This window comes from Heterodontus francisci, unplaced genomic scaffold, assembly GCF_036365525.1.
Source record: "Heterodontus francisci isolate sHetFra1 unplaced genomic scaffold, sHetFra1.hap1 HAP1_SCAFFOLD_1300, whole genome shotgun sequence".
In the NCBI taxonomy this organism is placed as follows: Eukaryota; Metazoa; Chordata; class Chondrichthyes; order Heterodontiformes; family Heterodontidae; genus Heterodontus; species Heterodontus francisci.
Window position 1 is genome coordinate 5,001 of NW_027140385.1, and position 22,500 is coordinate 27,500.

The 22,500-nt window shown below is 53.6% G+C and overlaps 1 protein-coding gene across 1 annotated transcript in view; it reads left to right on the plus strand.

Annotated features, from left to right (window-relative positions):
- LOC137359597 (seizure protein 6 homolog) overlaps window positions 1–22,500 on the plus strand; it is a 31,167-nt gene that overhangs the window by 284 nt on the left and 8,383 nt on the right. The window contains exons 2-3 of the mRNA XM_068025426.1: window positions 7,471–7,668; window positions 7,973–8,353. Coding sequence (XP_067881527.1) covers window positions 7,471–7,668; window positions 7,973–8,353 — 579 coding nt within the window. The remainder of the gene's footprint in view (window positions 1–7,470; window positions 7,669–7,972; window positions 8,354–22,500) is intronic.

Consider the following 22,500-nt stretch of genomic DNA (forward strand, 5'->3'; position numbering starts at 1 on the left):
AGAGGAGGGAGAGACACAGAGATAGGGTGAGAGAGAGGAAATGAGGGAGACAGAGACAGGAAGAGAGAGCAGGAGGGACGGGGGACAGAGACAGAGGAACAGAGCGTGAAAAAAAACAAGATATTCAAAACCCGACTGGTGTCTCTCAGTCCCCTCTCTCTCAGGGTGATATCTGTACACTGACTGGTGTCTCTCAGTCCCCTCTCTCTCAGGGTGATATCTGTACACTGACTGGTGTCTCTCAGTCTCTCTCTCTCAGGGTGATATCTGTACACTGACTGGTGTCTCTCAGTCCCTCTCTCTCTCAGGGTGATATCTGTACACTGACTGGTGTCTCTCAGTCCCCTCTCTCTCAGGGTGATATCTGTACACTGACTGGTGTCTCTCAGTCCCTCTCTCTCAGGGTGATATCTGTACACTGACTGGTGTCTCTCAGTCCCTCTCTCTCTCAGGGTGATATCTGTACACTGACTGGTGTCTCTCAGTCCCCTCTCTCTCAGGGTGATATCTGTACACTGACTGGTGTCTCTCAGTCTCTCTCTCTCAGGGTGATATCTGTACACTGACTGTGTCTCTCAGTCCTCTCTCTCTCAGGGTGATATCTGTACACTGACTGGTGTCTCTCAGTCTCCTCTCTCTCAGGGTGATATCTGTACACTGACTGGTGTCTCTCAGTCCCCTCTCTCTCAGGGTGATATCTGTACACTGACTGGTGTCTCTCAGTCTCTCTCTCTCAGGGTGATATCTGTACACTGACTGGTGTCTCTCAGTCCCTCTCTCTCTCAGGGTGATATCTGTACACTGACTGGTGTCTCTCAGTCCCTCTCTCTCAGGGTGATATCTGTACACTGACTGGTGTCTCTCAGTCCCTCTCTCTCAGGGTGATATCTGTACACTGACTGGTGTCTCTCAGTCCCTCTCTCTCAGGGTGATATCTGTACACTGACTGGTGTCTCTCAGTCCCTCTCTCTCAGGGTGATATCTGTACACTGACTGGTGTCTCTCAGTCCCTCTCTCTCAGGGTGATATCTGTACACTGACTGGTGTCTCTCAGTCCCCTCTCTCTCAGGGTGATATCTGGACACTGACTGGTGTCTCTCAGTCCCTCTCTCTCAGGGTGATATCTGTACACTGACTGGTGTCTCTCAGTCCCTCTCTCTCAGGGTGATATCTGTACACTGACTGGTGTCTCTCAGTCCCCTCTCTCTCAGGGTGATATCTGTACACTGACTGGTGTCTCTCAGTCCCTCTCTCTCAGGGTGATATCTGTACACTGACTGGTGTCTCTCAGTCTCTCTCTCTCAGGGTGATATCTGTACACTGACTGGTGTCTCTCAGTCCCTCTCTCTCTCAGGGTGATATCTGTACACTGACTGGTGTCTCTCAGTCCCTCTCTCTCAGGGTGATATCTGTACACTGACTGGTGTCTCTCAGTCCCTCTCTCTCAGGGTGATATCTGTACACTGACTGGTGTCTCTCAGTCCCCTCTCTCTCAGGGTGATATCTGTACACTGACTGGTGTCTCTCAGTCCCTCTCTCTCAGGGTGATATCTGTACACTGACTGGTGTCTCTCAGTCCCTCTCTCTCAGGGTGATATCTGTACATTGACTGGTGTCTCTCAGTCCCCTCTCTCTCAGGGTGATATCTGTACATTGACTGGTGTCTCTCAGTCTCTCTCTCTCAGGGTGATATCTGTACATTGACTGGTGTCTCTCAGTCTCTCTCTCTCAGGGTGATATCTGTACATTGACTGGTGTCTCTCAGTCTCTCTCTCTCAGGGTGATATCTGTACATTGACTGGTGTCTCTCAGTCCCTCTCTCTCAGGGTGATATCTGTACACTGACTGGTGTCTCTCAGTCCCTCTCTCTCAGGGTGATATCTGTACACTGACTGGTGTCTCTCAGTCCCCTCTCTCTCAGGGTGATATCTGTACACTGACTGGTGTCTCTCAGTCTCTCTCTCTCAGGGTGATATCTGTACATTGACTGGTGTCTCTCAGTCCCTCTCTCTCAGGGTGATATCTGTACATTGACTGGTGTCTCTCAGTCTCTCTCTCTCAGGGTGATATCTGTACATTGACTGGTGTCTCTCAGTCCCTCTCTCTCAGGGTGATATCTGTACACTGACTGGTGTCTCTCAGTCCCTCTCTCTCAGGGTGATATCTGTACACTGACTGGTGTCTCTCAGTCCCCTCTCTCTCAGGGTGATATCTGTACACTGACTGGTGTCTCTCAGTCCCTCTCTCTCAGGGTGATATCTGTACACTGATTGGTGTCTCTCAGTCCCTCTCTCTCAGGGTGATATCTGTACACTGACTGGTGTCTCTCAGTCCCCTCTCTCTCAGGGTGATATCTGTACACTGACTGGTGTCTCTCAGTCCCCTCTCTCTCAGGGTGATATCTGTACACTGACTGGTGTCTCTCAGTCCCCTCTCTCTCAGGGTGATATCTGTCCACTGACAGGTGTCTCTCAGTCCCTCTCTCTCAGGGTGATATCTGTACACTGACTGGTGTCTCTCAGTCCCTCTCTCTCAGGGTGATATCTGTACATTGACTGGTGTCTCTCAGTCCTCTCTCTCTCAGGGTGATATCTGTACACTGACTGGTGTCTCTCAGTCCCTCTCTCTCAGGGTGATATCTGTACATTGACTGGTGTCTCTCAGTCCCTCTCTCTCAGGGTGATATCTGTACACTGACTGCTGTCTCTCAGTCCCTCTCTCTCAGGGTGATATCTGTACACTGACTGGTGTCTCTCAGTCCCCTCTCTCTCAGGGTGATATCTGTACATTGACTGGTGTCTCTCAGTCCTCTCTCTCTCAGGGTGATATCTGTACACTGACTGGTGTCTCTCAGTCCCTCTCTCTCAGGGTGATATCTGTACACTGACTGGTGTCTCTCAGTCCCTCTCTCTCAGTGTGATATCTGTACACTGACTGGTGTCTCTCAGTCCCTCTCTCTCGCAGGGTGATATCTGTACACTGACTGGTGTCTCTCAGTCCCCTCTCTCTCAGGGTGATATCTGTACACTGACTGGTGTCTCTCAGTCCCTCTCTCTCAGGGTGATATCTGTACACTGACTGGTGTCTCTCAGTCCCTCTCTCTCAGTGTGATATCTGTACACTGACTGGTGTCTCTCAGTCCCTCTCTCTCAGGGTGATATCTGTACACTGACTGGTGTCACTCAGTCCTCTCTCTCTCAGGGTGATATCTGTACACTGACTGGTGTCTCTCAGTCCCCTCTCTCAGGGTGATATCTGTACACTGACTGGTGTCTCTCAGTCTCTGTCTCTCAGGGTGATATCTGTACACTGACTGGTGTCTCTCAGTCCCCTCTCTCTCAGGGTGATATCTGTACACTGACTGGTGTCTCTCAGTCCCCCTCTCTCAGGGTGATATCTGTACATTGACTGGTGTCTCTCAGTCCTCTCTCTCTCAGGGTGATATCTGTACACTGACTGGTGTCTCTCAGTCCCTCTCTCTCAGGGTGATATCTGTACACTGACTGGTGTCTCTCAGTCCCTCTCTCTCAGGGTGATATCTGTACACTGACTGGTGTCTCTCAGTCCTCTCTCTCAGGGTGATATCTGTACACTGACTGGTGTCTCTCAGTCCCCTCTCTCTCAGGGTGATATCTGTACACTGACTGGTGTCTCTCAGTCCCTCTCTCTCTCAGGGTGATATCTGTACACTGACTGGTGTGTCTCAGTCCCTCTCTCTCAGGGTGATATCTGTACACTGACTGGTGTCTCTCAGTCCCTCTCTCTCAGGGAGATATCTGTACACTGACTGGTGTCTCTCAGTCCCTCTCTCTCAGGGTGATATCTGCACACTGACTGGTGTCTCTCAGTCCCTCTCTCTCAGGGTGATATCTGTACACTGACTGGTGTCTCTCAGTCCCTCTCTCTCAGGGAGATATCTGTGCACTGACTGGTGTCTCTCAGTCCCTCTCTCTCAGGGTGATATCTGCACACTGACTGGTGTCTCTCAGTCCCTCTCTCTCAGGGTGATATCTGTACACTGACTGGTGTCTCTCAGTCCTCTCTCTCAGGGTGATATCTGTACACTGACTGGTGTCTCTCAGTCCCCTCTCTCTCAGGGTGATATCTGTACACTGACTGGTGTCTCTCAGTCCCCTCTCTCTCAGGGTGATATCTGTACACTGACTGCTGTCTCTCAGTCCCCTCTCTCTCAGGGTGATATCTGTACACCGACTGGTGTCTCTCAGTCCTCTCTCTCTCAGGGTGATATCTGTACACTGACTGGTGTCTCTCAGTCCCTCTCTCTCAGGGTGATATCTGTACACTGACTGGTGTCTCTCAGTCCCCTCTCTCTCAGGGTGATATCTGTACACTGACTGGTGTCTCTCAGTCTCTCTCTCTCTCAGGGTGATATCTGTACACTGACTGGTGTCTCTCAGTCCCTCTCTCTCAGGGTGATATCTGTACACTGACTGGTGTCTCTCAGTCCCTCTCTCTCAGGGTGATATCTGTACACTGACTGGTGTCTCTCAGTCCCCTCTCTCTCAGGGTGATATCTGTACACTGACTGGTGTCTCTCAGTCTCTCTCTCTCAGGGTGATATCTGTACACTGACTGGTGTGTCTCAGTCCCTCTCTCTCAGGGTGATATCTGTACACTGACTGGTGTCTCTCAGTCCCCTCTCTCTCAGGGTGATATCTGTACACTGACTGGTGTCTCTCAGTCCTCTCTCTCTCAGGGTGATATCTGTACACTGACTGGTGTCTCTCAGTCCCCTCTCTCTCAGGGTGATATCTGTACACTGACTGGTGTCTCTCAGTCCCCTCTCTCTCAGGGTGATATCTGTACACTGACTGGTGTCTCTCAGTCCCCTCTCTCTCAGGGTGATATCTGTACACTGACTGGTGTCTCTCAGTCCCTCTCTCTCAGGGAGATATCTGTACACTGACTGGTGTCTCTCAGTCCCCTCTCTCTCAGGGTGATATCTGTACACTGACTGGTGTCTCTCAGTCCCTCTCTCTCAGGGTGATATCTGTACACTGACTGGTGTCTCTCAGTCCCCTCTCTCTCAGGGTGATATCTGTACACTGACTGGTGTCTCTCAGTCCCTCTCTCTCAGGGTGATATCTGTACACTGACTGGTGTCTCTCAGTCCCCTCTCTCTCAGGGTGATATCTGTACACTGACTGGTGTCTCTCAGTCCTCTCTCTCTCTCTCTCAGGGTGATATCTGTACACTGACTGGTGTCTCTCAGTCCCCTCTCTCAGGGTGATATCTGTACACTGACTGGTGTCTCTCAGTCCCCTCTCTCTCAGGGTGATATCTGTACACTGACTGGTGTCTCTCAGTCCCCTCTCTCAGGGTGATATCTGTACACTGACTGGTGTCTCTCAGTCCCCTCTCTCTCAGGGTGATATCTGTACACTGACTGGTGTCTCTCAGTCCCCTCTCTCTCAGGGTGATATCTGTACACTGACTGGTGTCTCTCAGTCCTCTCTCTCTCTCTCTCAGGGTGATATCTGTACACTGACTGGTGTCTCTCAGTCCTCTCTCTCTCTCTCTCAGGGTGATATCTGTACACTGACTGGTGTCTCTCAGTCTCCTCTCTCTCAGGGTGATATCTGTACACTGACTGGTGTCTCTCAGTCCTCTCTCTCTCAGGGTGATATCTGTACACTGACTGGTGTCTCTCAGTCCTCTCTCTCTCTCTCTCTCAGGGTGATATCTGTACACTGACTGGTGTCTCTCAGATGCCCTCTCTCTCAGGGTGATATCTGTACACTGACTGGTGTCTCTCAGTCCCTCTCTCTCAGGGTGATATCTGTACACTGACTGGTGTCTCTCAGTCTCTCTCTCTCAGGGTGATATCTGTACACTGACTGGTGTCTCTCAGTCCCTCTCTCTCAGGGTGATATCTGTACACTGACTGGTGTCTCTCAGTCTCTCTCTCTCAGGGTAATATCTGTACACTGACTGGTGTCTCTCAGTCCTTCTCTCTCAGGGTAATATCTGTACACTGACTGGTGTCTCTCAGTCCTCTCTCTCTCTCTCTCTCAGGGTGATATCTGTACACTGACTGGTGTCTCTCAGATGCCCTCTCTCTCAGGGTGATATCTGTACACTGACTGGTGTCTCTCAGTCCCTCTCTCTCAGGGTGATATCTGTACACTGACTGGTGTCTCTCAGTCCCTCTCTCTCAGGGTGATATCTGTACACTGACTGGTGTCTCTCAGTCCCTCTCTCTCAGGGTGATATCTGTACACTGACTGGTGTCTCTCAGTCTCTCTCTCTCAGGGTGATATCTGTACACTGACTGGTGTCTCTCAGTCCCTCTCTCTCAGGGTGATATCTGTACACTGACTGGTGTCTCTCAGTCTCTCTCTCTCAGGGTAATATCTGTACACTGACTGGTGTCTCTCAGTCCCCTCTCTCTCAGGGTGATATCTGTACACTGACTGGTGTCTCTCAGTCCCTCTCTCTCAGGGTGATATCTGTACACTGACTGGTGTCTCTCAGTCTCTCTCTCTCAGGGTAATATCTGTACACTGACTGGTGTCTCTCAGTCCCCTCTCTCTCAGGGTGATATCTGTACACTGACTGGTGTCTCTCAGTCCCTCTCTCTCAGGGTGATATCTGTACACTGACTGGTGTCTCTCAGTCCCTCTCTCTCAGGGTGATATCTGTACACTGACTGGTGTCTCTCAGTTTCTCTCTCTCAGTGTGATATCTGTACACTGACTGGTGTCTCTCAGTCCCTCTCTCTCAGGGTGATATCTGTACACTGACTGGTGTCTCTCAGTCCCTCTCTCTCAGGGTGATATCTGTACACTGACTGGTGTGTCTCAGTCCCTGTCTCTCAGGGTGATATCTGTACACTGACTGGTGTCTCTCAGTCCCCTCTCTCTCAGGGTGATATCTGTACACTGACTGGTGTCTCTCAGTCCCTCTCTCTCAGGGTGATATCTGTACACTGACTGGTGTCTCTCAGTTTCTCTCTCTCAGTGTGATATCTGTACACTGACTGGTGTCTCTCAGTCCCCTCTCTCTCAGGGTGATATCTGTACACTGACTGGTGTCTCTCAGTCCCCTCTCTCTCAGGGTGATATCTGTACACTGACTGGTGTCTCTCAGTCTCCTCTCTCTCAGGGTGATATCTGTACACTGACTGGTGTCTCTCAGTCCCCTCTCTCTCAGGGTGATATCTGTACACTGACTGGTGTCTCTCAGTCCCTCTCTCTCAGGGTGATATCTGTACACTGACTGGTGTCTCTCAGTTCCTCTCTCTCAGGGTGATATCTGTACACTGACTGGTGTCTCTCAGTCCCCTCTCTCTCAGGGTGATATCTGTACACTGACTGGTGTCTCTCAGTCCCTCTCTCTCAGGGTGATATCTGTACACTGACTGGTGTCTCTCAGTCCCTCTCTCTCAGGGTAATATCTGTACACTGACTGGTGTCTCTCAGTCCCTCACTCCTGTTTCTCTGTCTGCAGGTTTAGTGTCCCATGCATCGGGCCTTCCTGAACCGATCACTCGGAGCACTGGCTTCCCGAAGGCCTCTCTCGGGAGTGAGATCCCTCATGGGCTTGAGGGGTCTCCGGAGGTCCCGTCCGATCCTGCCCGATTGGAGCACCTGCTTCACGGGGCCTTGCTGAAAAAGGACTTGGCGTCAGACGAGAAGTATTTCATTGGTACGTTGGAGACTGGGGGTTCACTCTGAGCCTCGGGGTTGGTGCCTGTCCTTCGGCTGGGGGTGGGGATTAGAGAGAGGGGCGGCTTGAGATCAAGCCTTGGATTTGAGCCTGGGATCTTGCTCTTCCATTTGCAGCGCTCAGTATCAGCCACCGGGTGTGAGATTGGTTAATGGAGCAGGTAGGCCGGGGATGGTGCCTGGGATCTTGCTGTTCCGTTCGCGGGGCTCAGTACCGCCCAATGGGCTGTGAGATGGTAACTTGCTGCCTTCCGATTGGTTGTTCTTGACCCCACCCCCTGCAGGGACGATGATGAACCCTACCCAGCCTGCCCCAGTGCGTTGGAGTCTCTCGGCAACCACCGCACGGCCGCCCGAAGGGGCTGCCAGGGTCACCGCGCCGCCAGGATCAAAGATGGCCGCCCGACCGAGGCCCGAAGGGGCTGCCAGGGTCACCGCGCCGCCAGGATCAAAGATGGCCGCCCGACCGACGCCCGAAGGGGCAGCCAGGGTCACCGCGCCGCCAGGATCAAAGATGGCCCCTCAACTGCCGTCCATCATCCTGGCCGCAAGCGAGAGGGGTCAGGGGTCGCCAGCCGGCCCGGCCACGCCCACCAGCGAGGTCGACGAGGAAACCACGACAACGCTCATCACCACGACAACCGTAACCACGGTCCAGACTCCAGGTACAGGGGGAGGGGGAGAGAGTAATTCACAGCATCTCTCCATCACTCTCTCTCCATCACTCTCTCTCTCCATCACTCTCTCTCCGTCTCTCTCTCTCTCCATCACTCTCTCTCCGTCTCTCTCTCTCTCCGTCTCTCTCTCTCTCCATCACTCTCTCTCCATCTCTCTCTCTCTCCGTCTCTCTCTCTCTCCATCACTCTCTCTCCGTCTCTCTCTCTCTCCATCACTCTCTCTCCGTCTCTCTCTCTCTCCATCACTCTCTCTCCGTCTCTCTCTCTCTCCGTCTCTCTCTCTCCGTCTCTCTCTCTCTCCATCTCTCTCTCTCCGTCTCTCTCTCTCCATCACTCTCTCTCTCCGTCTCTCTCTCTCTCCATCACTCTCTCTCCGTCTCTCTCTCTCCGTCTCTCTCTCTCTCCATCACTCTCTCTCCATCACTCTCTCTCTCCGTCTCTCTCTCTCTCCGTCTCTCTCTCTCTCCATCACTCTCTCTCCGTCTCTCTCTCTCCGTCTCTCTCTCTCTCCATCACTCTCTCTCCGTCTCTCTCTCCATCACTCTCTCTCCATCACTCGCTCTCCGTCTCTCTCTCTCTCCGTCTCTCTCTCTCCATCTCTCTCTCTCCATCTCTCTCTCTCCATCACTCTCTCTCCATCACTCTCTCTCCATCACTCTCTCTCCGTCTCTCTCTCTCCATCACTCTCTCTCCGTCACTCTCTCTCCGTCACTCTCTCTCCGTCACTCTCTCTCCGTCACTCTCTCTCCGTCTCTCTCTCTCCGTCTCTCTCTCTCCGTCTCTCTCTCTCTCCATCACTCTCTCTCTCCATCACTCTCTCTCTCCATCACTCTCTCTCTCCGTCTCTCTCTCTCTCCATCACTCTCTCTCCGTCTCTCTCTCTCCGTCTCTCTCTCTCTCCATCACTCTCTCTCTCCATCACTCTCTCTCTCCATCACTCTCTCTCTCCGTCTCTCTCTCTCTCCATCACTCTCTCTCCATCACTCTCTCTCCGTCTCTCTCTCTCTCCATCACTCTCTCTCCATCACTCTCTCTCCATCACTCTCTCTCTCCGTCTCTCTCTCTCCATCACTCTCTCTCTCCGTCTCTCTCTCTCTCCATCACTCTCTCTCCATCACTCTCTCTCCGTCTCTCTCTCTCTCCGTCTCTCTCTCTCCATCACTCTCTCTCTCCATCACTCTCTCTCTCCGTCTCTCTCTCTCTCCATCACTCTCTCTCCGTCTCTCTCTCTCTTTTCGTCTCTCTCTCTCCATCACTCTCTCTCTCCATCACTCTCTCTCCATCACTCTCTCTCCGTCTCTCTCTCTCTCCATCACTCTCTCTCCGTCTCTCTCTCTCTCCATCACTCTCCATCACTCTCTCTCCATCACTCTCTCTCCATCACTCTCTCTCCGTCTCTCTCTCTCTCCATCACTCTCTCTCTCTCCATCACTCTCTCTCCATCACTCTCTCTCCGTCTCTCTCTCTCCGTCTCTCTCTCTCCATCTCTCTCTCTCCATCACTCTCTCTCTCCGTCTCTCTCTCTCTCCGTCTCTCTCTCTCTCCATCACTCTCTCTCCGTCACTCTCTCTCCGTCTCTCTCTCTCCATCACTCTCTCTCCGTCTCTCTCTCTCTCCATCACTCTCTCTCCATCACTCTCTCTCCGTATCACTCTCTCTCCATCACTCTCTCTCCGTCTCTCTCTCTCTCCATCACTCTCTCTCCATCACTCTCTCTCCATCACTCTCTCTCCGTCTCTCTCTCTCCGTCTCTCTCTCTCCGTCTCTCTCTCTCCATCACTCTCTCTCCGTCTCTCTCTCTCCGTCTCTCTCTCTCCATCACTCTCTCTCTCTCCATCACTCTCTCTCCATCACTCTCTCTCCGTCTCTCTCTCTCCGTCTCTCTCTCTCCGTCTCTCTCTCTCCATCACTCTCTCTCTCCGTCTCTCTCTCTCTCCGTCTCTCTCTCTCCATCACTCTCTCTCCGTCTCTCTCTCTCCATCACTCTCTCTCCATCACTCTCTCTCCGTCTCTCTCTCTCCGTCTCTCTCTCTCCATCACTCTCTCTCTGTCTCTCTCTCTCTCCATCACTCTCTCTCTGTCTCTCTCTCTCTCCATCACTCTCTCTCCATCACTCTCTCTCCGTCTCACTCTCTCTCCGTCTCACACTCTCTCCGTCTCTCTCTCTCTCCATCACTCTCTCTCCATCACTCTCTCTCCGTCTCTCTCTCTCCATCACTCTCTCTCCATCACTCTCTCTCCGTCACTCTCTCTCCGTCTCTCTCTCTCTCCATCACTCTCTCTCTCCGTCTCTCTCTCTCTCCGTCTCTCTCTCTCCATCACTCTCTCTCCGTCTCTCTCTCTCTCCATCACTCTCTCTCCATCACTCTCTCTCTCCGTCTCTCTCTCTCCATCACTCTCTCTCTCCGTCTCTCTCTCTCTCCATCACTCTCTCTCTCCGTCTCTCTCTCTCCATCACTCTCTCTCTCCGTCTCTCTCTCTCTCCATCACTCTCTCTCTCCGTCTCTCTCTCTCTCCATCACTCTCTCTCCATCACTCTCTCTCCGTCTCTCTCTCTCCGTCTCTCTCTCTCTCCATCACTCTCTCTCCGTCTCTCTCTCTCCATCACTCTCTCTCTCCGTCTCTCTCTCTCTCCATCACTCTCTCTCTCCGTCTCTCTCTCTCCATCACCCTCTCTCTCCGTCTCTCTCTCTCCGTCTCTCTCTCTCCATCACTCTCTCTCTCCGTCTCTCTCTCTCTCCATCACTCTCTCTCCGTCTCTCTCTCTCCGTCTCTCTCTCTCTCCATCACTCTCTCTCTCCATCACTCTCTCTCTCCATCACTCTCTCTCTCCATCACTCTCTCTCTCCGTCTCTCTCTCTCTCCATCACTCTCTCTCCGTCTCTCTCTCTCTCCATCACTCTCTCTCCATCACTCTCTCTCCATCACTCTCTCTCTCCGTCTCTCTCTCTCCATCACTCTCTCTCTCCGTCTCTCTCTCTCTCCATCACTCTCTCTCCATCACTCTCTCTCCGTCTCTCTCTCTCTCCGTCTCTCTCTCTCTCCGTCTCTCTCTCTCCATCACTCTCTCTCTCCATCACTCTCTCTCTCCGTCTCTCTCTCTCTCCATCACTCTCTCTCCGTCTCTCTCTCTCTTTCGTCTCTCTCTCTCCATCACTCTCTCTCTCCATCACTCTCTCTCCATCACTCTCTCTCCGTCTCTCTCTCTCTCCATCACTCTCTCTCCGTCTCTCTCTCTCTCCATCACTCTCCATCACTCTCTCTCCATCACTCTCTCTCCATCACTCTCTCTCTCTCCATCACTCTCTCTCCATCACTCTCTCTCCGTCTCTCTCTCTCCGTCTCTCTCTCTCCATCTCTCTCTCTCCATCACTCTCTCTCTCCGTCTCTCTCTCTCTCCGTCTCTCTCTCTCTCCATCACTCTCTCTCCGTCACTCTCTCTCCGTCTCTCTCTCTCCATCACTCTCCATCACTCTCTCTCCATCACTCTCTCTCCATCACTCTCTCTCCGTCTCTCTCTCTCTCCATCACTCTCCATCACTCTCTCTCCATCACTCTCTCTCCATCACTCTCTCTCCGTCTCTCTCTCTCCATCACTCTCTCTCCATCACTCTCTCTCCGTCTCTCTCTCTCCGTCTCTCTCTCTCTCCATCACTCTCTCTCCATCACTCTCTCTCCATCACTCTCTCTCCATCACTCTCTCTCCGTCTCTCTCTCTCTCCATCACTCTCTCTCCATCACTCTCTCTCCGTCTCTCTCTCTCCGTCTCTCTCTCTCTCCATCACTCTCTCTCCATCACTCTCTCTCCGTCTCACTCTCTCTCCGTCTCACTCTCTCTCCGTCTCTCTCTCTCTCCATCACTCTCTCTCCATCACTCTCTCTCCATCACTCTCTCTCCGTCTCTCTCTCTCCATCACTCTCTCTCCATCACTCTCTCTCCGTCACTCTCTCTCCGTCTCTCTCTCCATCACTCTCTCTCTCCGTCTCTCTCTCTCTCCATCACTCTCTCTCCATCACTCTCTCTCCGTCTCTCTCTCTCCGTCTCTCTCTCTCTCCATCACTCTCTCTCCATCACTCTCTCTCCGTCTCACTCTCTCTCCGTCTCACTCTCTCTCCGTCTCTCTCTCTCTCCATCACTCTCTCTCCATCACTCTCTCTCCGTCTCTCTCTCTCCATCACTCTCTCTCCATCACTCTCTCTCCGTCTCTCTCTCTCCGTCTCTCTCTCCATCACTCTCTCTCTCCGTCTCTCTCTCTCTCCATCACTCTCTCTCCATCACTCTCTCTCCGTCTCTCTCTCTCCGTCTCTCTCTCTCCATCACTCTCTCTCCGTCTCTCTCTCTCTCCATCACTCTCTCTCTCCGTCTCTCTCTCTCTCCATCACTCTCTCTCCATCACTCTCTCTCTCCGTCTCTCTCTCTCTCCATCACTCTCTCCATCACTCTCTCTCTCCGTCTCTCTCTCTCCATCACTCTCTCTCTCCGTCTCTCTCTCTCTCCGTCTCTCTCTCTCCATCACTCTCTCTCCGTCTCTCTCTCTCCGTCTCTCTCTCTCTCCGTCTCTCTCTCTCTCCGTCTCTCTCTCTCCATCACTCTCTCTCTCACTCCATCACTCTCTCTCCATCACTCTCTCTCTCCATCACTCTCTCTCTCCGTCTCTCTCTCTCTCCGTCTCTCTCTCTCTCCGTCTCTCTCTCTCTCCGTCTCTCTCTCTCTCCGTCTCTCTCTCTCCATCACTCTCTCTCCGTCTCTCTCTCTCTCCATCACTCTCTCTCCGTCTCTCTCTCTCTCCATCACTCTCTCTCCATCACTCTCTCTCTCCGTCTCTCTCTCCATCACTCTCTCTCCGTCTCTCTCTCTCCGTCTCTCTCTCTCCATCACTCTCTCTCCATCACTCTCTCTCTCCGTCTCTCTCTCCATCACTCTCTCTCCGTCTCTCTCTCTCCGTCTCTCTCTCTCCATCACTCTCTCTCCGTCTCTCTCTCTCCGTCTCTCTCTCTCTCCATCACTCTCTCTCCATCACTCTCTCTCTGTCTCACTCTCTCTCCGTCTCTCTCTCTCTCCATCACTCTCTCTCCATCACTCTCTCTCCGTCTCTCTCTCTCCATCACTCTCTCTCCATCACTCTCTCTCCGTCTCTCTCTCCATCACTCTCTCTCTCCGTCTCTCTCTCTCTCCATCACTCTCTCTCCATCACTCTCTCTCCGTCTCTCTCTCTCCGTCTCTCTCTCTCTCCATCACTCTCTCTCTCCGTCTCTCTCTCTCTCCATCACTCTCTCTCCATCACTCTCTCTCTCCGTCTCTCTCTCTCTCCATCACTCTCTCTCTCCGTCTCTCTCTCTCCGTCTCTCTCTCTCTCCGTCTCTCTCTCTCTCCGTCTCTCTCTCTCTCCGTCTCTCTCTCTCTCCGTCTCTCTCTCTCTCCGTCTCTCTCTCCGTCTCTCTCTCTCTCCGTCTCTCTCTCTCCATCACTCTCTCTCCGTCTCTCTCTCTCTCCGTCTCTCTCTCTCTCCATCACTCTCTCTCTCCGTCTCTCTCTCTCTCCGTCTCTCTCTCTCTCCGTCTCTCTCTCTCCATCACTCTCTCTCTCACTCCATCACTCTCTCTCCATCACTCTCTCTCTCCGTCTCTCTCTCTCTCCGTCTCTGTCTCTCTCCGTCTCTCTCTCTCTCCGTCTCTCTCTCTCCATCACTCTCTCTCTCCATCACTCTCTCTCTCCGTCTCTCTCTCTCTCCGTCTCTCTCTCTCCATCACTCTCTCTCCGTCTCTCTCTCTCTCTCCATCACTCTCTCTCCATCACTCTCTCTCCATCACTCTCTCTCCATCACTCTCTCTCTCCGTCTCTCTCTCCGTCACTCTCTCTCTCCGTCACTCTCTCTCCCCGTCTCTCTCTCTCCCCGTCTCTCTCTCTCCCCGTCTCTCTCTCTCCCCGTCTCTCTCTCTCCCCGTCTCTCTCTCTCCCCGTCTCTCTCTCTCCCCGTCTCTCTCTCTCCCCGTCTCTCTCTCTCCCCGTCTCTCTCTCTCCCCGTCACTCTCTCCCCGTCACTCTCTCCCCGTCACTCTCTCCCCGTCACTCTCTCTCCGTCACTCTCTCTCCGTCACTCTCTCTCCGTCACTCTCTCTCCCCGTCTCTCTCTCTCCCCGTCTCTCTCTCCGTCACTCTCTCTGTCAGTCTCCTCCTCTCTCTCTCCGTCTCTCTCTCTCTCCGTCTCTCTCTCTCCGTCTCTCTCTCTCCGTCTCTCTCTCTCCGTCTCTCTCTCTCCGTCTCTCTCTCTCCCCGTCTCTCTCTGTCAGTCTCCTCCTCTCTCTCTCCGTCTCTCTCTCTCTCCGTCTCTCACTCTCTCCGTCTCTCACTCTCTCCGTCTCTCTCTCTCCGTCTCTCTCTCTCCGTCTCTCTCTCTCCGTCTAACTCTCTCCGTCTCTCTCTCTCTCCGTCTCTCTCTCTCCCCGTCTCTCTCTCTCCGTCACTCTCTCTCCGTCACTCTCTCTGTCAGTCTCCTCCTCTCTCTCTCCGTCACTCTCTCTCCGTCACTCTCTCTCCGTCTCTCTCTCTCTCCATCACTCTCTCTCTCCGTCTCTCTCTCTCTCCGTCTCTCTCTCTCCATCACTCTCTCTCCGTCTCTCTCTCTCTCCATCACTCTCTCTCCATCACTCTCTCTCTCCGTCTCTCTCTCTCCATCACTCTCTCTCTCCGTCTCTCTCTCTCTCCATCACTCTCTCTCTCCGTCTCTCTCTCTCCATCACTCTCTCTCTCCGTCTCTCTCTCTCTCCATCACTCTCTCTCTCCGTCTCTCTCTCTCTCCATCACTCTCTCTCCATCACTCTCTCTCCGTCTCTCTCTCTCCGTCTCTCTCTCTCTCCATCACTCTCTCTCCGTCTCTCTCTCTCCATCACTCTCTCTCTCCGTCTCTCTCTCTCTCCATCACTCTCTCTCTCCGTCTCTCTCTCTCCATCACCCTCTCTCTCCGTCTCTCTCTCTCCGTCTCTCTCTCTCCATCACTCTCTCTCTCCGTCTCTCTCTCTCTCCATCACTCTCTCTCCGTCTCTCTCTCTCCGTCTCTCTCTCTCTCCATCACTCTCTCTCTCCATCACTCTCTCTCTCCATCACTCTCTCTCTCCGTCTCTCTCTCTCTCCATCACTCTCTCTCCGTCTCTCTCTCTCTCCATCACTCTCTCTCCATCACTCTCTCTCCATCACTCTCTCTCTCCGTCTCTCTCTCTCCATCACTCTCTCTCTCCGTCTCTCTCTCTCTCCATCACTCTCTCTCCATCACTCTCTCTCCGTCTCTCTCTCTCTCCGTCTCTCTCTCTCTCCGTCTCTCTCTCTCCATCACTCTCTCTCTCCATCACTCTCTCTCTCCGTCTCTCTCTCTCTCCATCACTCTCTCTCCGTCTCTCTCTCTCTTTCGTCTCTCTCTCTCCATCACTCTCTCTCTCCATCACTCTCTCTCCATCACTCTCTCTCCGTCTCTCTCTCTCTCCATCACTCTCTCTCCGTCTCTCTCTCTCTCCATCACTCTCTCTCCATCACTCTCTCTCCATCACTCTCTCTCTCTCCATCACTCTCTCTCCATCACTCTCTCTCCGTCTCTCTCTCTCCGTCTCTCTCTCTCCATCTCTCTCTCTCCATCACTCTCTCTCTCCGTCTCTCTCTCTCTCCGTCTCTCTCTCTCTCCATCACTCTCTCTCCGTCACTCTCTCTCCGTCTCTCTCTCTCCATCACTCTCCATCACTCTCTCTCCATCACTCTCTCTCCATCACTCTCTCTCCGTCTCTCTCTCTCTCCATCACTCTCCATCACTCTCTCTCCATCACTCTCTCTCCATCACTCTCTCTCCGTCTCTCTCTCTCCATCACTCTCTCTCCATCACTCTCTCTCCGTCACTCTCTCTCCGTCTCTCTCTCCATCACTCTCTCTCTCCGTCTCTCTCTCTCTCCATCACTCTCTCTCCATCACTCTCTCTCCGTCTCTCTCTCTCCGTCTCTCTCTCTCTCCATCACTCTCTCTCCATCACTCTCTCTCCGTCTCACTCTCTCTCCGTCTCACTCTCTCTCCGTCTCTCTCTCTCTCCATCACTCTCTCTCCATCACTCTCTCTCCGTCTCTCTCTCTCCATCACTCTCTCTCCATCACTCTCTCTCCGTCACTCTCTCTCCGTCTCTCTCTCCATCACTCTCTCTCTCCGTCTCTCTCTCTCTCCATCACTCTCTCTCCATCACTCTCTCTCCGTCTCTCTCTCTCCGTCTCTCTCTCTCTCCATCACTCTCTCTCCATCACTCTCTCTCCGTCTCACTCTCTCTCCGTCTCACTCTCTCTCCGTCTCTCTCTCTCTCCATCACTCTCTCTCCATCACTCTCTCTCCGTCTCTCTCTCTCTCCGTCTCTCTCTCTCCATCACTCTCTCTCTCCATCACTCTCTCTCTCCGTCTCTCTCTCTCTCCATCACTCTCTCTCCGTCTCTCTCTCTCTTTCGTCTCTCTCTCTCCATCACTCTCTCTCTCCATCACTCTCTCTCCATCACTCTCTCTCCGTCTCTCTCTCTCTCCATCACTCTCTCTCCGTCTCTCTCTCTCTCCATCACTCTCCATCACTCTCTCTCCATCACTCTCTCTCCATCACTCTCTCTCTCTCCATCACTCTCTCTCCATCACTCTCTCTCCGTCTCTCTCTCTCCGTCTCTCTCTCTCCATCTCTCTCTCTCCATCACTCTCTCTCTCCGTCTCTCTCTCTCTCCGTCTCTCTCTCTCTCCATCACTCTCTCTCCGTCACTCTCTCTCCGTCTCTCTCTCTCCATCACTCTCCATCACTCTCTCTCCATCACTCTCTCTCCATCACTCTCTCTCCGTCTCTCTCTCTCTCCATCACTCTCCATCACTCTCTCTCCATCACTCTCTCTCCATCACTCTCTCTCCGTCTCTCTCTCTCCATCACTCTCTCTCCATCACTCTCTCTCCGTCACTCTCTCTCCGTCTCTCTCTCCATCACTCTCTCTCTCCGTCTCTCTCTCTCTCCATCACTCTCTCTCCATCACTCTCTCTCCGTCTCTCTCTCTCCGTCTCTCTCTCTCTCCATCACTCTCTCTCCATCACTCTCTCTCCGTCTCACTCTCTCTCCGTCTCACTCTCTCTCCGTCTCTCTCTCTCTCCATCACTCTCTCTCCATCACTCTCTCTCCGTCTCTCTCTCTCCATCACTCTCTCTCCATCACTCTCTCTCCGTCACTCTCTCTCCGTCTCTCTCTCCATCACTCTCTCTCTCCGTCTCTCTCTCTCTCCATCACTCTCTCTCCATCACTCTCTCTCCGTCTCTCTCTCTCCGTCTCTCTCTCTCCATCACTCTCTCTCCGTCTCTCTCTCTCTCCATCACTCTCTCTCTCCGTCTCTCTCTCTCTCCATCACTCTCTCTCCATCACTCTCTCTCTCCGTCTCTCTCTCTCTCCATCACTCTCTCCATCACTCTCTCTCTCCGTCTCTCTCTCTCCATCACTCTCTCTCTCCGTCTCTCTCTCTCTCCGTCTCTCTCTCTCCATCACTCTCTCTCCGTCTCTCTCTCTCCGTCTCTCTCTCTCTCCGTCTCTCTCTCTCTCCGTCTCTCTCTCTCCATCACTCTCTCTCTCACTCCATCACTCTCTCTCCATCACTCTCTCTCTCCATCACTCTCTCTCTCCGTCTCTCTCTCTCTCCGTCTCTCTCTCTCTCCGTCTCTCTCTCTCTCCGTCTCTCTCTCTCTCCGTCTCTCTCTCTCCATCACTCTCTCTCCGTCTCTCTCTCTCTCCATCACTCTCTCTCCGTCTCTCTCTCTCTCCATCACTCTCTCTCCATCACTCTCTCTCTCCGTCTCTCTCTCCATCACTCTCTCTCCGTCTCTCTCTCTCCGTCTCTCTCTCTCCATCACTCTCTCTCCATCACTCTCTCTCTCCGTCTCTCTCTCCATCACTCTCTCTCCGTCTCTCTCTCTCCGTCTCTCTCTCTCCATCACTCTCTCTCCGTCTCTCTCTCTCCGTCTCTCTCTCTCTCCATCACTCTCTCTCCATCACTCTCTCTCTGTCTCACTCTCTCTCCGTCTCTCTCTCTCTCCATCACTCTCTCTCCATCACTCTCTCTCCGTCTCTCTCTCTCCATCACTCTCTCTCCATCACTCTCTCTCCGTCTCTCTCTCCATCACTCTCTCTCTCCGTCTCTCTCTCTCTCCATCACTCTCTCTCCATCACTCTCTCTCCGTCTCTCTCTCTCCGTCTCTCTCTCTCTCCATCACTCTCTCTCTCCGTCTCTCTCTCTCTCCATCACTCTCTCTCCATCACTCTCTCTCTCCGTCTCTCTCTCTCTCCATCACTCTCTCTCTCCGTCTCTCTCTCTCCGTCTCTCTCTCTCTCCGTCTCTCTCTCTCTCCGTCTCTCTCTCTCTCCGTCTCTCTCTCTCTCCGTCTCTCTCTCTCTCCGTCTCTCTCTCTCTCCGTCTCTCTCTCCGTCTCTCTCTCTCTCCGTCTCTCTCTCTCCATCACTCTCTCTCCGTCTCTCTCTCTCTCCGTCTCTCTCTCTCTCCATCACTCTCTCTCTCCGTCTCTCTCTCTCTCCGTCTCTCTCTCTCTCCGTCTCTCTCTCTCCGTCTCTCTCTCTCTCCGTCTCTGTCTCTCTCCGTCTCTGTCTCTCTCCGTCTCTCTCTCTCTCCGTCTCTCTCTCTCCATCACTCTCTCTCTCCATCACTCTCTCTCTCCGTCTCTCTCTCTCTCCGTCTCTCTCTCTCCATCACTCTCTCTCCGTCTCTCTCTCTCTCTCCATCACTCTCTCTCCATCACTCTCTCTCCATCACTCTCTCTCCATCACTCTCTCTCTCCGTCTCTCTCTCCGTCACTCTCTCTCTCCGTCACTCTCTCTCCCCGTCTCTCTCTCTCCCCGTCTCTCTCTCTCCCCGTCTCTCTCTCTCCCCGTCTCTCTCTCTCCCCGTCTCTCTCTCTCCCCGTCTCTCTCTCTCCCCGTCTCTCTCTCTCCCCGTCTCTCTCTCTCCCCGTCACTCTCTCTCCGTCACTCTCTCTCCGTCACTCTCTCTCCGTCACTCTCTCTCCGTCACTCTCTCTCCCCGTCTCTCTCTCTCCCCGTCTCTCTCTCCGTCACTCTCTCTGTCAGTCTCCTCCTCTCTCTCTCCGTCTCTCTCTCTCTCCGTCTCTCTCTCTCCGTCTCTCTCTCTCCGTCTCTCTCTCTCCGTCTCTCTCTCTCCGTCTCTCTCTCTCCCCGTCTCTCTCTGTCAGTCTCCTCCTCTCTCTCTCCGTCTCTCTCTCTCTCCGTCTCTCACTCTCTCCGTCTCTCACTCTCTCCGTCTCTCTCTCTCCGTCTCTCTCTCTCCGTCTCTCTCTCTCCGTCTAACTCTCTCCGTCTCTCTCTCTCTCCGTCTCTCTCTCTCCCCGTCTCTCTCTCTCCGTCACTCTCTCTCCGTCACTCTCTCTGTCAGTCTCCTCCTCTCTCTCTCCGTCACTCTCTCTCCGTCACTCTCTCTCCGTCACTCTCTCTCCGTCACTCTCTCTCCGTCACTCTCTCTCCGTCTCTCTCTCTCCGTCTCTCTCTCTCCGTCTCTCTCTCTCCGTCACTCTCTCTCCGTCACTCTCTCTCCGTCACTCTCTCTCCGTCACTCTCTCTCCGTCACTCTCTCTCCGTCACTCTCTCTCCGTCACTCTCTCTGTCAGTCTCCTCCTCTCTCTCTCCCCGTCACTCTCTCTCCGTCACTCTCTCTCCGTCACTCTCTCTCCGTCACTCTCTCTCCGTCACTCTCTCTCCGTCTCTCTCTCCCCGTCTCTCTCTCCCCGTCTCTCTCTCTCCCCGTCTCTCTCTCTCCCCGTCTCTCTCTCCCCGTCTCTCTCTCTCTCCGTCTCTCTCTCTCCATCACTCTCTCTCCGTCTCTCTCTCTCACCGTCTCTCTCTCTCTCCATCACTCTCTCTCCATCACTCTCTCTCCATCACTCTCTCTCCATCACTCTCTCTCCATCACTCTCTCTCTCCGTCTCTCTCTCTCCATCACTCTCTCTCTCCGTCTCTCTCTCTCCGTCTCTCTCTCTCCATCACTCTCTCTCCGTCTCTCTCTCTCTCCATCACTCTCTCTCCATCACTCTCTCTCTCCGTCTCTCTCTCTCTCCGTCTCTCTCTCTCCATCACTCTCTCTCTCCGTCTCTCTCTCTCTCCGTCTCTCTCTCTCCATCACTCTCTCTCCGTCTCTCTCTCTCTCCATCACTCTCTCTCCATCACTCTCTCTCTCCGTCTCCCTCTCTCTCCGTCTCTCTCTCTCTCCATCTCTCTCTCTCCATCACTCTCTCTCCGTCTCTCTCTCTCTCCGTCTCTCTCTCTCTCCGTCTCTCTCTCTCCCCGTCTCTCTCTCTCCCCGTCTCTCTCTCTCCCCGTCTCTCTCTCTCCCCGTCTCTCTCTCTCCCCGTCTCTCTCTCTCTCTCTCCGTCTCTCTCTCTCTCCGTCTCTCTCTCTCCGTCTCTCTCTCTCCGTCTCTCTCTCTCCGTCTCTCTCTCTCCGTCTCTCTCTCTCCCCGTCTCTCTCTCTCCCCGTCTCTCTCTCTCCCCGTCTCTCTCTCTCCGTCACTCTCTCCGTCACTCTCTCTCCCCGTCACTCTCTCTGTCAGTCTCCTCCTCTCCCTCTCCGTCACTCTCTCCGTCACTCTCTCCGTCACTCTCTCCGTCACTCTCTCTCCGTCACTCTCTCTCCGTCTCTCTCTCTCCGTCTCTCTCTCCCCGTCTCTCTCTCTCCCCGTCTCTCTCTCCCCGTCTCTCTCTCTCCGTCTCGCTCTCTCCGTCTCTCTCTCTCCCCGTCTCTCTCTCTCCCCGTCTCTCTCTCTCCCCGTCTCTCTCTCTCTCCGTCTCTCTCTCTCTCCGTCTCTCTCTCTCTCCGTCTCTCTCTCTCTCCGTCTCTCTCTCTCCGTCTCTCTCTCTCCGTCTCTCTCTCTCCCCGTCTCTCTCTCTCCCCGTCTCTCTCTCTCCCCGTCTCTCTCTCTCCGTCACTCTCTCTGTCAGTCTCCTCCTCTCTCTCTCCGTCACTCTCTCTCCGTCACTCTCTCTCTCCGTCACTCTCTCTCCGTCACTCTCTCTCCGTCACCCTCTCTCCGTCACCCTCTCTCCGTCACTCTCTCTCCGTCACTCTCTCTCCGTCACTCTCTCCGTCTCTCTCTCTCCGTCTCTCTCTCTCCGTCTCTCTCTCTCCGTCACCCTCTCTCCGTCACTCTCTCTACGTCACTCTCTCTCCGTCACTCTCTCCGTCTCTCTCTCTCCGTCTCTCTCTCTCCGTCACTCTCTCTCCGTCACTCTCTCTCCGTCACTCTCTCTGTCAGTCTCCTCCTCTCTCTCTCCGTCACTCTCTCTCCGTCACTCTCTCTCCGTCACTCTCTCTCCGTCACTCTCTCTCCGTCTCTCTCTCTCCGTCTCTCTCTCTCCGTCTCTCTCTCTCCGTCTCTCTCTCCGTCTCTCTCTCTCCGTCACTCTCTCTCCGTCACTCTCTCTCCGTCACTCTCTCTCCGTCACTCTCTCTCCGTCACTCTCTCTCCGTCACTCTCTCTCCGTCACTCTCTCTCCGTCTCTCTCTCTCCGTCTCTCTCTCTCCGTCACTCTCTCTCCGTCACTCTCTCTCCGTCACTCTCTCTCCGTCACTCTCTCTGTCAGTCTCCTCCTCTCTCTCTCCGTCACTCTCTCTCCGTCACTCTCTCTCCGTCACTCTCTCTCCGTCACTCTCTCTCCGTCACTCTCTCTCCGTCACTCTCTCTCCGTCTCTCTCTCTCCGTCTCTCTCTCTCCGTCTCTCTCTCTCCGTCACTCTCTCTCCGTCACTCTCTCTCCGTCACTCTCTCTCCGTCACTCTCTCTCCGTCACTCTCTCTCCGTCTCTCTCTCTCCGTCACTCTCTCTCCGTCACTCTCTCTCCGTCACTCTCTCTGTCAGTCTCCGTCTCTCTCTCTCCGTCTCTCTCTCTCCGTCACTCTCTCTCCGTCACTCTCTCTCCGTCACTCTCTCTCCGCCACTCTCTCTCCGCCACTCTCTCTCCGCCACTCTCTCTCCGCCATCTCTCTCTCTCGTCACTCTCTCTCCGTCACTCTCTCTCCGTCACTCTCTCTGTCAGTCTCCGTCTCTCTCTCTCCGTCTCTCTCTCTCCGTCACTCTCTC